Below are 16,922 nucleotides of genomic sequence, written 5' to 3'. Positions count from 1 at the left end.
AGTCCCCGGGGGGGGGGACCATAAATGCCCCCACCTTCCGCCCCTATCCCAGTGACGACTCGAGCTGCCTGGAACCACTGTCTGACTCTCTTCTTCTTCATTTCTGCAACATTCTCGGCCTTTCCTCTAACTTTCGCTCTGTTCAGCGCCACCTCTCCTTCTCTAAACCTCACCTTCTTTTTCTAACTGAGACTCAGCTGTCTGAGGCAACTGACAGCAAACCATTTTCTGTATCCTCCTACATTCTCTATACTCATATCAAAGACAAAGGTGGATGTTGCGTATATATATGCAACGACCTATCTTGTTCTTGTGTTCCTGAACTCGATTCTTCTGAATTCTCTACACTCTGGCTTCAGCTTTCCTGTCATTCTCTGACTAAATATATCTGTGCTGTTTACTTATCTCCTAATTCTACTATCAAAAATTCTTTGACTATCTTACTTCTACGATGGTACATATTCTATCCATTTCTCCTTTCTCTGAAATCTCCATTCTAGGAGATTTCAGTGTTTACCACCACCTTTGGCTCTCCTCTCCTTTCACTGATCCACCTGGTGAACTAGCCTACACCTTTTTTATCCTTAATACCCTAGAGCAGCTTGTACAGCACCCTACCCTTATCTCTGACCGCCTTGGAGAGAGCTCCGACATACTTGACCTCTTCCTTACTACTAATCCTTCTGCTTACACTGTTAATCTTTTTCTCTCCATTGGGCTCCTCCAGTCACAACCTTATCACCTTAACCTGTCCAATCACTCCGGTACGGCCTGTGGACCCTCCAAAGAAACGTCGTCTGTGGCACTTTGGAGCTGCGGATTGGGAGGCCCTCAGGCAGTACTTCTTTCATTTTCCTTCGAATGATTAGTGCTTCCATGGCCGGGAGCCATCTGAGTGTGCCTTGCGCATTATGGAGCTTATTCTCTCGGGCATGGAAGCATACATTACTTTCTCATATCCTCTGACTAATGCAAGAAAGCCTTGGTTTAATAACGCTTGTTCTAATGCTGTCCGCAACAAGGAGAGGGCCTATAAAAGGTACCGGAGCCAACGCACCCCTGAATCACATCTTCTCTACGTTTCTGCCCGGAATCCTGCTAAGTCTGTTCTTCGCTCTGCTAAAAATAATTTCATCTCTACTAAATGCTCTCAACTCTCCAACTCGAATTCTTCCTGCTCCTTCTGGCACCTTGTCAAAAACCTTTCTAACAACTTTACCTCAACATCCTTCCCTCCTCTTTTCTACTCTGATGGCTCTGTAGCTATTTCTTCTACTGATAAAGCAGATCTCTTCGCTCAGACTTTCTCCTCCAATTCCACCTTAGACGATTCCGGTGCTGTTCCTCCATCACTTCCCCCCTCTGACTTCCTCATGGCTGACATTAAAATTTCTTCATCTGATGTATTTTCCGCCGTTGCTGGCCTCAGTACTAATAAGGCATATGGGCCTGATGGAGTCCCTCCTGTCGTTCTCAAGAACTGTGCTTCTGTGCTTACGCCCTTCCTAGGCAAGCTCTTTCACCTTTGTCTATCACCTTGTACCTTTCCTTCTTGCTAGAAGTTTGCTCTCATTCAGCCAGTCCCAAAGAAGGGTGACCATTCCCAACTCTCTATCATCCAATTGCTTTAACGTCCTGTACATGATCTCAAAAGTTTTCGAGTCAATTCTTAATAGAAAAATTTTAAAGCATCTTTCCTGTCACAACCTTCTTTCTGATCATCAGTATGGGTTCCATCAGGGACGCTCACTGGCGATCTTCTCACCTACCTTTCAGACTCCTGGTCATCCTCCTTTCGGGACTTTGGCGAAAGCTTTCCCATTGCACTTGACATCTCTAAGGCTTTCGATCGAGTCTGGCATAAATCTTTAATTTCCAAACTGCCTCTTACGGTTTCTATCCTTCTGTATGTGCCTTCATCTCTAGCTTCCTTTCTGGTCGTTCTTTAGCCACTGTTGTAGACGGCCATCATTCTTCTAGATCTATCAACAGTGGTGTTCCTTAGGGCTCTGTCCTATCACCAACTCTCTTCCTTTTATTCATAAATGACCTAAGCTGTACTGTCACGAGTTGGTGCTATCATATATCTAAACAAACTCGTAACATTAACGTTGGTGGGAAACCACGAATTCTAGTGGAATCCCAGTCTTAATCACTCAGTTTAACCATCCCCGTATTTACTCAATCGGGAATGTTTTCAGGACATTTTTCACTGTTTCATAAGTGATCGTCCTTGTGCGCGATGTTAGCACCTTCGCTGAGTGATATTGCGGGTGTGTATCGCTCACACTCGTTGGCCGTTAGCAAGTGCGGCCACGACACTCGCCTCTCTCCCACAATTTGAATCAGTCAAGATTTGAGCGCCATGGAAGCAGGTAGTGTGTGTGGCAGCGTCCTTCCTCAGCAACGATGCCTAGTTCCCGCCGCCGCCGTTGAATTCCCACCTAGCATGATTGGCGAGAGGCTCAGCGTGTGCAGCGTCCTTCCTCAGCAACGATGCCCAGTCATCTGCTTTGTCCACTTTTCTGACCAGTATTTTTTTTCGTTTTTCCCCAGGTTTAAGAGTTAGCTTTTGAGTGAGCGAGTGAGTGCGATCTCCTTATTTGAATTCATCTGGAGACTCATGTAACGTAAATTTATTTAATTGTAATCAATAAATTAACTTCTTTTTCCTGAGCTTAATGTAATGTAAATTCGTGTTTTATTTCTCCACGAGCTTATTTCACTTATAGCTCCTAGTTTGCATAAATGCATGCTATTCATAACTGGTACTTAGGCCAGTCCCTTTTATTAACTTAAATCCGTTGTGCCATCTAGGAGTTAATTGCACCAGCAAGAATCTGTTTATCATTAATAGCAATATTGATTGTCAGGGGTGGAGTCACTTTCTCCAGAGGCCAACAGTACTAATAAACAGCACGTGTGAATAATTAGTCTCTGCTGTGTACTGTTGAGAAAGTTTATAAATTCTCATCCTTAGAGAATCGGCGAAGTAAGCTGGCATAAAGTAATCATTGCTTGATTTTCACAAGACAATTCATTGTCCTGTTCTTAAGTATTATTGAATAATATTCTTTAATATTGAATATACATAAAAACCCCGTGACATGTACATCTAACGCTATCCACTCTTACGCTGATGACTCCACCCTTCACCTTTCCATTTGGTTCGCGCAACATCCATCTCAGCAGTTACTTCAACAAACAAGGGATGAAGCTATGGCACACCTAATGTCTGACTTGGCTTGTATCTGTGACTGGGGTAAAAATAATCTGGTTGTTTTTAATGCATCAAAGACTCAGTTTTTACACCTATCAACCCAACAAAATCTTCCACAGGTATACACACTAATGTTTGATAATATTCAGCTTAATCCTGCATCATCCTTGAACATGCTTGGGGTTTCATTTACTCGGGACTTGTCTTGGAAAGATCATATTACATCTCTTGTAAAATCTGTTTCCAAGAGATTAGGTGTGCTAAGCCGACTCCGTTCCTTCTTTACCCCTGCACCGTTGTTGACTCTATACAGAGTTTTTATCCGCCCCTGTGTGGAGTACAACTCTCATGTGTGGGGAGGCTCCCCACATACAGCTCTTCTCAATAGAGTGGAGTCAAAGGCTTTTCGTCTCATTAACTCTCCTCCTCTTACTGACTCCCTTCAACCTCTGTCTCTTAGTCACAGTGTTGCATCTTTATCTCTTTTCTATCGCTGCTTCAATGGCCACTGCTCCTCTGAACTGTCTGCATGCATTCCTACACCTCTACGACAGGCGCGTAGCACCCGTCTAGCAGCAAACTCTCATCCCTTTTCTGTCCAACTCTCTAATGCAAGAGTTAACTGTTACTCTCGGTCTTTCATTTATGCAACAGATCAACTCTGGAACTGTCTCCCTCTGTCTGTATTTCCTGCTTCCTATGATCTCCAGTCTTTCAAACGCAGTGTGTCCAGGCACCTTGAAATGATCGGATCTTGAATTTGGCTTTCTCCTGCATTTTGTTTTTCTCTTGGAAGGAACAACAATTGGGGGCTCGCGGCCTTTGGTTCCTTCTTTCTCGCATGAAAAAAATAAAATACATCAGCCCATTATACTTTTCTACACTAATGCACAGAATAGAATTTCATCAATAGGGTTTAAATCATATAATTATAAATTTATGCAATGCTGTTTTTCTTTCAACAGTTGTGCATACATGTTAGAAAAAAAATCCCAGATGAAATAACGGAGCATTCGGACTCTATGCAACCTCTGAATCCGTAATTGTTTTTACATGTCCCTGAAACGGTCCAGCTTTATACCAACCTAAAAAGTTGTGTTGTACCTTAGTGAATTTTCTGTAGCTCTTTGTTAAGTTCCTGTATTATTCACATTTCTTTAAAATCTAGCGTGACTTTCGTGTAGTAATTCTCCCAGCCTAATATTCAACTATGTTAGTCGCTTGAAGCTAATGACAAGTCTTTATATATATATATATATATATATATATATATATATATATATATATATATATATATATATATATATATATATATATATATATATATATATATATATATATATATATATATATATTGGTGGTAGGTGGTGGCGACCATCATCCACTCACTTGATGTAGTGCTGCCTACTTCTTCCTTAGCCTGTATCTGTGCCTGCCCTCTTCTCTTCCTATTTCTCCCCTCTTTCCTGTCACTTCTTATTACTTTTCTTTCCTTCACAGGTGGCTTTACATTGAGTGACAAGCGAAATGGATTCCTGTAAGCCAAGAAACCACTTACAACGCTGGGTGGTAACCATATAACCAAACCATACGTGCTCCCTACGTGTCAACAAGTGGGTTGGTGAAGGGCTAGTGCCCCTCCCGGTAAAACAACTAACTCAAAGTCAAATGACCACCCCTTACGGGATTATGGCGTCTGGGAATATATATATATATATATATATATATATATATATATATATATATATATATATATATATATATATATATATATATATATATATATATATATATATGATACTTATTGACAGAGTTAGAGAAAGAACAGAGAAATTAGTTGGAGAAGAACAGGGAGGCTTTAGGAAGGGAAGAGGTTGTGTAGATCAGATATTCATTCTCAGATCTTTAGTGGAAAAGTTTCTAGAGAAGGGAAAGAAGTTGTATGCGGCATTCATGGATTTGGAGAAAGCATATGACAGGGTGGATAGACAAGGATTGTGGAAAGTGTTAAGAATATATGGAGTAGATGGAAAGTTGTTGAATGCTGTGAAGAGTATGTACGATGGTGCGAAGGCTGCAGTGCGTGTGGATGGTGAACTAAGTGAATTTTTCTCTTTGAAGGTTGGGTTGAAACAGGGATGTGTCATGTCTCCATGGTTGTTCAATCTGTACATGGATGGGGTAATAAAAGAGGTACAAGATAGGGTAGTGGATGTTGGAGTGGCCATGGTGAGAGAGGATAGTGTTTGGAAACTCCCTGTACTGTTGTTTGCAGATGATACTGTGTTGTTGAGTGAAGACGAAGGAGAGCTGCAAGGCTTGGTGGATGAGTTTGGGAGAGTGTGTAAGAAACGGAATCTAAAGGTGAATGTAGGGAAGAGTAAAGTGATGGTCTTTGAGAGAGGTGAAGTCAGTGAATGTACAGCGAGGTTGGATGGTGTGGAATTGGAAAATGTGAGTACGTTTAAGTACTTGGGTAGTGTGATGAGTAAGGATGGAGGTTTGGAGGGTGAAGTGCTTGAAAGGGTACAGCAGGGAAGAAAGGTTGCTGGTTCCTTGAAAGCAGTGATAAGAAACAGGGAAGTGAGCATGGAAGTGAAAAAGTTACTACATGACAGTATTGTGATACCAACTCTAACGTACGGAAGTGAAGCTTGGACGTTGTTGGAAGGACACAAGTCAAGAGTGAGAGCAGTGGAAATGAGTTATTTAAGAGGAGCCTGTGGAGTCACATGGAGAGACAGGCTGACGAATGAGGATATAAAGAAGCGTTGTGGTGTTGATGTGGATGTGATAGGAAGCGTTATGAGGAACACACTGAGGTGGTTTGGCCATGTGGAGAGGATGGAGGGTGAAAGACTGACGAAGAGAGTATATGTGAGTGAGGTGGAGGGGGAAAGAGGGAGGGGGAGGCCGAGGATGAGATGGAGGGATGGGGTGGAGAGGTATATGAGAGAGGGGGGTGTGAGCTGGGAGCAGGGGAGTGAAATGGCGGGGGAGAGGGCGACTTGGAGGCGATTTGTTTGTGGCCACCCCAAACGGGATTGAGGCGTCTGGCATATATATATATATATATATATATATATATATATAAAGATTCGTTATTTACCGTGCAGTACACGCCACAACACTCTGGGGAAAGATGTCGCTCAAGGTCATGCAGGAATAAGTAGAATGTTGCAAGTAAACACAAACTGGCAAGTACAGGGCTAAAATAGCGTCGCTAAATAATCCTGTGATACAAGGCAGAGTAACAAATGGGTTCACACGGAAGTACATAGGGTTGGGGTTAGCCAGGTCATTCTTCTCATTGTACAGTCATAAGAAAAACTATCGTTACGCCCCAGGAATGTTCGATACGAAACGAACGTTAGCTGGGCTATGTGGGCGGGTCCTTGCTGTTCGCCCCTCCCCTATCTAGTGTTGCCATATCACAATCCCATCACAAGAGTTTGAATAATGAGCAAGAATGAGCCATATGGCAGGGAAATATATAGGTCGTGTTTCCTTTACCCTGTGCGCCCTGCCGGTGATTAATAATGAAACTCGCACGGTTATTATTTTCCTACTAGTGCGAGTTTATTATTTTCCTACTATTCAACACTTATTATCTATAGAATACAACAAATAAATTATTTTGAAGGGTTTTAAATCTAGTTTTTTTTTTTTTTTTTTTCTCGTATACAAGTCTAGCAGGGGTGCACGAGTTCATTTGTTTGCTTTAGATGGGTGGTTAAATGCTTCGGATGGATGCTTCAAATATGGATGGGATGTGGCATCCATACATCGACGTCTAGAGGCTGTTTTGGAAGCAGGGGGTGGGTATACAAACTATTAAAGCAACGAGGAGGCGGTGGCTCAATCGGTAGAGAGGTGGCCTGCAGTCCTAACGGACCCAGGTTCGAATCCCGGCTGGGGCAGGGAACAGTTTCAGGATTTGAATTTCATGAAATCAGGCTTTACTGATCTACCAGAGACCCGCCCACATGTCGTAAAAATACCCCCCGCTAATATCAATACACCAGTCCTGTATGAGATAGCCCTAGCATGTATTCAATATGGACGGTGGGTGTTAGCGCCGAAGTGGTGACATGTAGAGTTATATGGTTTGTAGGAGGACTGCTGGGCCCTGACAGCAGGCTGTGAAGCCTATGCCCAGAGTCGGACACATAAAAAAAGTATGATTATTTTCCTTCTACTCAATATTTATTGTAAGTAGAAAGCAGTACATATCATTATTTCATTGAAATTTACTAACCTGGCTTGTATCGGCTGAAATATTATCATACGTCTGGCATGGGTGCACATACTCATTGCCCGTCTGCATGTGTTGCCCACTCTACATCATTATGTTATATTTTTATTTAATGAATACCGTGCCGGATAATAAAACGTATTGTCTCTATGAACAGAGGCCAAACGATCTAATTAGCTTTTATTACCTCTAGCATAAACCCCAATATCTGTGTCCCATATAACCGACCCAGACGGGTTTGCGGTACAGACTTTCTTGTCCCGTCATTCCACAACACTTCGTCGTTGTGCTATAGAGCATATATAACTCTGAAGGGGAACGATAGTTTTTATTATGACTGTATATTGGTCTTACCTGTCCCTGCCCCGGAAGGGCTCAGGGACAGGTATTGTTTTCAGTCGGTTTTTCTATATGTTTGTTTGTCTGTCTGTCTGTCTGTCTGTATGTTCACAACTTTGCGCGAGAGCTACTGGCGGGATTTTGGCTAAAATTACAGGCATGATCACCTGATTTAATTTTGCACCAAATTGGGCTCAGGCCCAGGCTGTAGGCCCCAAAAATGTTTTTTTTTTTTTTTTTTTAATAGCTTTTTCGCCATAACTCCTTTCAAATTCGTCATATCGATATGAAACCATAAACCTCAAGGTGCATCTTTCAAATCTGCATCCTACAACATGCATTATTACACCGGAGGGGGGGGGGTCGCCCCTCCCGTTAACGGTAGGGGGTTAATGTCAGGTGGGTCGGACCTAAAATTTCATATGGGCACAAAATCGTCAATTTTCACCCGATTTACTCAAAATTTGATAGGTGACATCTTTGACTATCCTGCTGTGTTTATACATCAGCACTAAAATGACTGCCTGGGAAGGGTTTGCTGTGCCTTGGCACAGCTTTTTGTACGTTCTTGCCTTTACAATTCCATTCAGCTCAATCAATCATTTCCTGTGGCACCCTCGGGGATGCATAGGGCCTCGATGAACTCACACCACCACATCCTATCTTGTGCTAACTCCTCAAGATCTCCCCAACACTCATCTCCAGCTTCCCGTCTCATTGTCCTCACCCACGTCTCTTTTGGCCTTCCTCTACCTCTCCTACCAAGTGCCACCCACCCTGGTGTACCTCGTACTATTCCCTGTCTCCTATACACATGTCCTAGTCACTTCCATCGTGAGAATCTAACATATTCATCGATCGGCTGCACTCCCGTTATTTCTCTAATTCTACTATTTGGTATCCTTTCCCACCACTTAACTCCTAATATTCTTTTAAGTGCTTTATTTTCAAACACCAAGAATTTATTTTCCATAGTCACTGTGCTGTACCAAGACTCGTGTCCATAAATTAAGATACTCCTAACCATTACCTTATAAAGTTTGATTTTTGTATGCACAGAAAAATTGTTATTATTCCAAATATTTTTAAGCATTCCCATTGCCTGATTAGCCTTCTTTAACCTTTCCTCGAATTCAAAGTTCAAAGAACCATCCTTGGCTAAATAAGTACCTAAATATTTAAACCTATCAACTTGCTTTACAACAATACCTCCAATTACACATTCCTGCGCATTTTCCATATTCATATTGATTATTTCAGTTTTTCCACAATTAATAACCAAACCTACCTTGCGACCTTCACTCACCAAACAGTCCAACACTCTCTGCATCTCTTCTGGCCCATCACAAATCAAAACTATATCATCTGCATAATCTAAATCCAAAAGTTTCCTGTTCTCTCCCCGAAGTATACCTGCACCGGTTTCTGTTCCAACGCGTTTCATAATGTAATCAATGACCAATATAAATAGTAAAGGCGATAGAACACCACCTTGAATTACTCCGGACTTGACTTCAAACAAATCACTCAGACAACCATCAACCATCACTTTACAAAATGTGTCCTCATGCATGTTCATAATGACCCTCACAAACTCCTCTGGTATTCCATAATGTCTCATGATCTTCCCCATAGTCTCTCTCGAAACACTATCAAAAGCCTTTTCAAAATCAACAAAACAAAGACTTAACGGTACTCTCATTTCATTAACTTGCTGCATCAAATGCCTAACTATAAAGATATGATCATTGCAACCACGTCCCTTTCTAAAACCAGCCTGTTCATCCCTCAGAAGACCCTCAACCACCGGCTCCAACCTATTTAACAACACTCTACTGAAAACTTTCAAAGCTATCGGTGACAAAGAGATTCCCCTCCAATTACCACATTCACTCAGGTCTCCCTTCTTCGGAACTTTAACAATTACACCATTCTTCCAAACTGATGGTAGTAACCCCGTCACCCATATCTTATTGAATAGCTTGGTCAAGATCATTATTAATCTATCCCCCTCCACTTTAAACAGGGGTGACTTACTGAACGGGGGAAGGGGGGGATATGGTATAGCCTTCATTATCCTCTTCACTGCTAGACTTAAATTTATAGACTTTTACAGTTATGAAGACTTAAAGATATAGGTTTTGCTAAGACTTAAATTGACATGGTTTAGGTAAGACAAAGAATTTTACTAAGATGTGAGATGATAAACTTTACATATTTAAACTGATAGACTTTTAATGATTTATGCTGGCAAACTTAATGATATTTAAGCACATACAAACCTTTAGGTATTTTCGCCTTTGCGGTTCATATATGTAAGCCTGACACCTTCGAATTCAGTGAGTTTAGTGACATATATTATGCTCTTTCCACTTTAACTTGGCCGCGATCTGCCGTCTATGCATCTTGAAAAATAAGTTGTAAGAAAAGATTAACACAAGGATATGTTGCTAATAACGAAGGAAGGAAGCAGAACGGGTGTAAAACCGTAGTACTATCTTATTCAGCCACTGAGGTATGGGAAAGGTTCAGTGAAAGGACAAAAATCTCGAGGAAAGTCAAGTGGAGGAGCTATGGTGATAAGATTTTAATATTTAAATCGGCTGTCGACAATCATCTGTGAAAGGGGGGGAACTACAAAAATCTACGTAAATTTACATTTGTATTAAAAACATAACCCATTTGCTTCACCGACAAAAGATTCATGAGAAGGAATTGTAAACTATATTCAAGTACTGCTGTTATTTTTCTGACAACAATTCTACTTAAATGTTGCAGAAGGAACAATACCGTATAGGAAAAAAAAAAAAAAAAAAGGAGGAGCGGGGATTCCGGACTCCATAATATCCCCCTCTGGATCTTCGACTGTCAAAAAAATAAATAAATAAATAAATACTAATAACAGAATAAAAAAAGGATAAAGCAGGGAACACATTACCTCTCTTCACGGTCGACATCTCGCAGACCGATATAAGCGACGTGGCTGGCAGACAGGCTGTGGGGGAGATCATAATATGTGACATTATGTTATTACAACCAACAACGTTTACATTCAGGGACAAAAGTTCTCTTGTTATTTCGACTCTTCTACTTCTGACTTTTCTTTGCTGGTTATTATTTCTAGGATGATAGGGGCTTGGTATGGTCCCCTGTCCATAATGATTCCCCTGTGATATTGCTGCGTCAAGGAAAACGCTGAACCTGCCCGATGTGTGAAGTATAAGCAGTGGAGACGTAGGCCACCTTTTGCCCCTGATTTTACAATTTACGTCAATACAAAGGATACATGAGGATACATGCAAATTTCGTAGCCCATGAGATCGTTAACTGCATCATTCTTGCTGTTACTAGACGAATTTAGTCAGCTCAGGAAAGCTCTCTGGCTGTGAGAGGGTTAATGGAATCTGTATATAAAACATTCAGTTTGAAAAGTCTTGAGTTTCCTCAGGTGAATAAATCCGTCTGCAGGTAGCAAGAATAGATTAGAAAATGTCATTGGAGAGTGGTTAATGACTGAATGATTACATAATTTTCAACATCACAAATCCACACACTTCTAATGATGTTGTAGCACCTCGACACAATTGTCAGTGAAACTACCACCATACTTTTAAGAATATACAATCCCCGACATACTTGTAAAAGCCTGACAGAGTTAAGGTGGAGGATGCACTCTCCTTTTCATCATTACTGGGTGGGGAGGTCGTTGTTTGCTCATCCCCCAGCACACAAATCGAACTGTTTTTCAGATAAACTATGATGCTTTCGTTTCTCAGCACGAAAGTCAGAATAATCTAGATTGGCCGAATAAAGTGAAGATTTTGTGAGGTGCCAAGGTGTGGCCAAGCCCCCGATATCTGACGATCATTTATGGAACACCTGCATCTGTTGGAGCCAGCATACCACATTACGCGGTGTAGTCAGCAATGGCAGAAAACTCAGACGTCCTTTGATCGTCACGTGCTTCGGAAATTATCGTCAAACACAAGGAATTGGCCACATCTCTTAATTCCTGGATTTCTATCAGCATCTAGAATTTTATTTCGCCTCTTCACTAATTCGTCTACATCCGGAGGAATATAATAATAATAATAATAATAATAATAATAATAATAATAACTAATAATAATGATGATAATAAATACTACTACTACTAATGATAATAATAACAACAATAATAATAATAATAATAATAATAATAATAATAATAATAAAATACTGATAAGACAAAATAGTCATACAAAAAATGATCTTAATCAACAAGTGACATGATACGTATCACGGTGCAAGAGCACGTTCTCAGATGAAACGGGGAAAAAAATGTACAAGGATAAGTCTTGTTACTGGTTACTGTGATTACCTTGAGTTGTGATGTTAAGCTTTGTCAACGAATGAAGAAATAATAAAGAATATGTAGATACATTACGACCTATACTACGTATGTGCTACTTTAGCTGGTTTATTTTCACTTAAAGGAATTTACACACTCTCGCAGCTTGAATACTCAGTCGTGGTTTTGTGATTTTCGATGAGCCTTTGTTATTAGTTGGAAATGAGTTTATCTGGTTACAGGTAAAATCGATTCTTCCTTCTTACCACACCTGACCATCAGCTAAGCTTAAAGAGGTTAGGCGTCTCAGTCAGATACAGGAAAAAAATAGTGCTGTACTAACGAGGGCTGAGGGAATCCGTCTGGTAGAGTTGCAATGCTGTGGGCGAGGTGTGTAAGGTGGTGGGCGACAGACATCCCATGCATATTGCCGGTGGGGGAGGAGACACCAGTGTTGAGGTCGGCATGAGCGTCCACCCACAGCACCACAACCTGTAACACGGGAGAGAAAGGTAACACTCACTGATAACCTGAATATCCACACACAACACCACCACCTGTAACACGAGAGGGAAAGATAACACTCACTGATATGTGGGAGCCACACACAGCACCACAGCCTGATATCAGTGCAGACAAAATAAACTGTAGGATGTTCTATAATCTATACCATCCACCCAATCCTTTGATTCCTCATAAGGAAGCAAGAGCCTTGGGGATAGGCTTCTCAGTCCAGAGCTGCTTTAAGGCGAGTGTGAACAGCTGGTCGTTCCTGAATGACACTGTAGCCTATCAGTTAAACCCAAATAGAATTGAAATTCTTATGTGCCACATTTAACTGATTTGCTGCAACCCACACCACCAAGAGTTAGAACTGTACTGCTTCTGCATGTGGAACTGTACGTTTATTGTGAAGATAGAACTGTGTCACCCGAACTGATCAGTCTTCAGGTATGGACAGAGACAACATTGCTGTTTCCTTCTTTCTCTTCCTCCTCCTCCTCACCCTTCCCTGCCTATCCCTTTCTTTCGCCATCTCACCATATTGTATATGTTCCGTCTCAGTTCGAACCTGAAAAAGGTCCACTTAGAGACGAAACTCTCTTAGCTTCCCAGAAAATACTATTTCGGTGCTGGAGAGGGATCATTCACCATATGGCACCGATAAAACCGGGAATTTCTGCTCCCCATTTTTACGAACAGACACTCACGCATACTAATTACTGCTCAAGGGTTACTCTTTCCTTGTCCCCTGGGTTGCAACAATAACAACGTATTACATTTTCCCAAGTCAGTATAATTCTTTCATTTGAAGAATTTACGGTATTGATATGAAGATACAGAAAGAATACATTCATTAACATCACTGTCGTTAAAAAGCTCACAGTTAGTGGAATATAACTTCTTGAGTCCGATGATGTCTTGTTCCATTATGTTCTTGCTGTTTACAAGTTATTTTATCAAGCTTAGGAAAGCTCCCATGTCTAGTGGAGTACTGAAGGCTACATTTAACCACCTCAGCTCGAACAGTATCTCCTAAGTCGAGCAGAATCGCTTTTAAATAACAGGAATAGAGTATGGTAATATGCTATCAGGTTGAGATAGTTAAAAGCCCCCAAACCAGTGCAACATTAACAGTCAGGCTACCGAGACTCGCTCTTTGCTGAATAAAATCATGTGGTGTTAACTTGATATCAGAGACTAGTATAAATCCGACAATGAGAGCATTAATGGGGACGGCATATCACAGCCTCCAGTGACTCATATCCAACTGAACACGATCATCTGTTGTTACCCCAGATAAAATACTAAAGCAGAAGTGGGAACATGAGACGGTGAAATGGGTGTCAACAATGTCTGTTAACTGTGATTCTGAGTACACCATAAACAGATGCTACCAGTGGGGAGGAAACATCTATAACTTAAGACAGCTCAGTGTGTGTATTGTTCGTAATGAATCTAACGTTAAATAAGAGTTTTTGTTATTGTTATAGCCCCAAACTCAGCTGGGCGTGAAACCGGCGGACTTGAGCCTGAAGCTGTCCTCCTCTTGCAGTTCACCATCCTGCTTTTGAGGGAGGATAAGGAACGGATCAAGGATCCTTTGTATCCACATAGTTCAGTGCCACCAAGTAACGGCGTCCCTCTAACAGTTAGTCAAAAAATTAATCCACAGTTGGCAAACAGTCAAGTTGTACACACACACACACACACACACACACACACACACACACACAGGGCAGCAAAGTGTACCATGTTACCTGTTGTGATGGGTCAGCATTACCATGGCCGTGTATGGTGCCAATGGCAGTGCTATGGTCGCCACCCAGCGTGACACACACCCGTCCCTCCCGCACCACCTCGCTAACACGGGAGGACAGCAGGCGGCTGTAGTTTAAAACAGATAGGTGCTCTAGTTCTCCGTTGGGACCCACATCTTTTACTGCAGTTTTTGTGGAGGAGTCTTCGTTCTTGGGTAACACGTCTCCATAGTCCCTTACGTCGACGTCTGCAATGAAGGAATTATGGTTAGTCCTCTCAGCCTGATGACGCATTTTTATTTAATTTTTGTTGTTGTCAAACGACTTTATTCAACACAGCATTTTCAAACTGAAGGCGTTGTATGGAGCCTTCATTAACCATTTCCCTTGTGGGCAGGGTTGATCCAGCACGCTGAAATAATGGGGAGGGGATTGAGTCCTACCTGATATACCACAAGTCTGAATTTATGCTGCCTCACTGACAAATTCCTCAAAATTTATTACCAAATCCCCTTTTTCTCTAAAATGATTCGTGATAACATTTACATAAGATATTTAATGCATAAGCCTGTATATTGGTAAATAACATTGTTCTTTTATTATAAATAATCAATGGTCTGTTGAATTCCCCCCTCCTGTAATTTCGTGCTTGGTAGAGGCCCTTCCTGAAATGAATAAAGTCACTTGAAGGTCGCAGAAGCTGAATGAATACGTCATCGGAGTGAAGTAGTTGTGACTGACATGACGTTCTCGGGCCGGTTATACTCCTGGACAAGTTTGTTTTCCTCTGCCCCCTGTTTACCCAGCAATACCCGTCTCGTCCCAGAGACGTGAATTCTCGTCCTTACATGATGTGCACTCATATCCCGGAGATGTAAATTAACGCGGCAACCTTGCAAGGTCCCTAATTTGCACAATTTTCAATTTAATTTGCAAAATTTTCAATTTTTGCGAGTGATTTTTGGCACTTATACACGAGACACCTTCCTCTACAAGATGCCAGGCAGGGACAATGCCTTACCCAGCATGACCTCCTCCCCCCCCCCCTGCATGCCCTTTTCTCAGCAATTCACCTTTTACCAGTGACCTGGCCAGTAAAGCCATGTCATGCCAAGGTACGAAATTCAGGGCCAGAGTGATTCCCTAATCGATGACAATGTGGAGGACAAACATTAGAGGAAGAAACAGTCAGAAATGATGATCAGGTAATGTGGCAAAAAAAGGTCAGGAATGGTGATGAGTTAGTGAGTGAAACAATGCTTATAATGCTTATATTACCGTTTGAAAACCAATATACTCTCGTACTTCATATAAATTCGTACCAAATAAATAAATAAATACTGTTTCTGAGTAGTGTGGAATAGTTATCCTCCTATAGAACTCGTTTTCTTTGCAGCCAGCCTGATAGAAAACCCTGTAAGGTAAGGAGGTACTCCTACCTGGATCGAGTATTTTAAACCTCAGGTGAGCGATTTCTCTATGAATTTTCGATGCTTCTCACCAAAAGCGGATGTTTGAGCCAAAAAAGAAAAGGTCCAAAAATGTCGGGACTGGGGCGTACCACTGCCCAGAAAACGTCGGGATGGGGGGGGGGGTTAACTGAGGACGTGGACTTAACACTAATTTTTGAGGGTCGTGTTGTTGGCGAAGACTGTGGTTCGGCAAATTTTGCTTGTTTGACTTAATGACCCTCATGTAGCCTAGAGGCAAGAAGCTAAGAGTTCTCGAATACATCATCATCATCATCATTCCACTGCTGACCAATGGTCTCCCCAACCTTCTCCACGAATTTCTTGACTAAGCCAATCTCTGCCAAGTTTTGCTTTCGATCTTCTCTATTTCATCTCTCCCCCTCCTGTCTGGCCTTTTTCTGCAGTGCTTGCAGTCCTTTGGTGTCCAGTCATTCAACCTCTTGCTCCATTATCCCTTCTTGCTACATGACCTGCCCACCTTCGTTTCTTTCTTTATAACATCTGTAATGTCCTTGAGTTTAGTCGGATATCTCAGACATACTCCCAACACTGACCTTTCCATTGCTCTTTGAGAAAGGAGTAGTTTGCTTCCCAATGATTTTATCAGTTTTCAGGTCTCACAACCGTATGTCATAACTGGGATTATGCATTCATATATATTTTTCGTTTCACACATACAGGCAAGCACTTCATGAAGTCTTTATGTTTACCAAAAGTTTTCCATCCATCTGTAGTGTATCTATTTATTTCGTTTTCATGGTCTTCGTTAGTTTTAGTATTTGCCCCAAGTAATTGTACTCCTCGCCCTCTTGAATTTCTTCATTTATTTTGGTGACGCTCTTTGGTGCATTTGAATTAAACATCACTTTAGTTTTGCCCCGGTTCATATTTAGCCTAATTTTGAGATTCTCTGATTACTTTGTTCTTAATAAGGAAACTCGGTGCCATAAGGCATCATGCACCAGGTGTTTTTGAGTTTCACGCTCAATATTGTCCAGATATATTGGTTTTGGAAACTTGTACAACGACCCCCATCAGTAAGCCC

At 41.5% G+C, this 16,922-nt stretch overlaps 1 protein-coding gene across 1 annotated transcript in view; it reads right to left on the bottom strand.

Annotated features, from left to right (window-relative positions):
* Nucleotides 1-14,699, bottom strand: part of LOC145403128 (arginase, hepatic-like) — a 35,012-nt gene extending 20,313 nt beyond the window's left edge. Inside the window, exons 1-3 of the mRNA XM_080274955.1 lie at nucleotides 14,406-14,699; nucleotides 12,488-12,636; nucleotides 10,753-10,809 (exon numbers count right to left, since the gene is read on the bottom strand). Coding sequence (XP_080131081.1) covers nucleotides 10,753-10,809; nucleotides 12,488-12,636; nucleotides 14,406-14,699 — 500 coding nt within the window. The remainder of the gene's footprint in view (nucleotides 1-10,752; nucleotides 10,810-12,487; nucleotides 12,637-14,405) is intronic.
* Between the last annotated feature and the right edge of the window lie 2,223 nt (nucleotides 14,700-16,922).

This window comes from Coenobita brevimanus, chromosome 60 (assembly GCF_032717465.1).
Source record: "Coenobita brevimanus isolate Jiangsu-jjx chromosome 60, ASM3271746v2, whole genome shotgun sequence".
In the NCBI taxonomy this organism is placed as follows: domain Eukaryota; kingdom Metazoa; phylum Arthropoda; class Malacostraca; order Decapoda; family Coenobitidae; genus Coenobita; species Coenobita brevimanus.
This window is presented reverse-complemented; position numbering and strand designations above follow the sequence as displayed.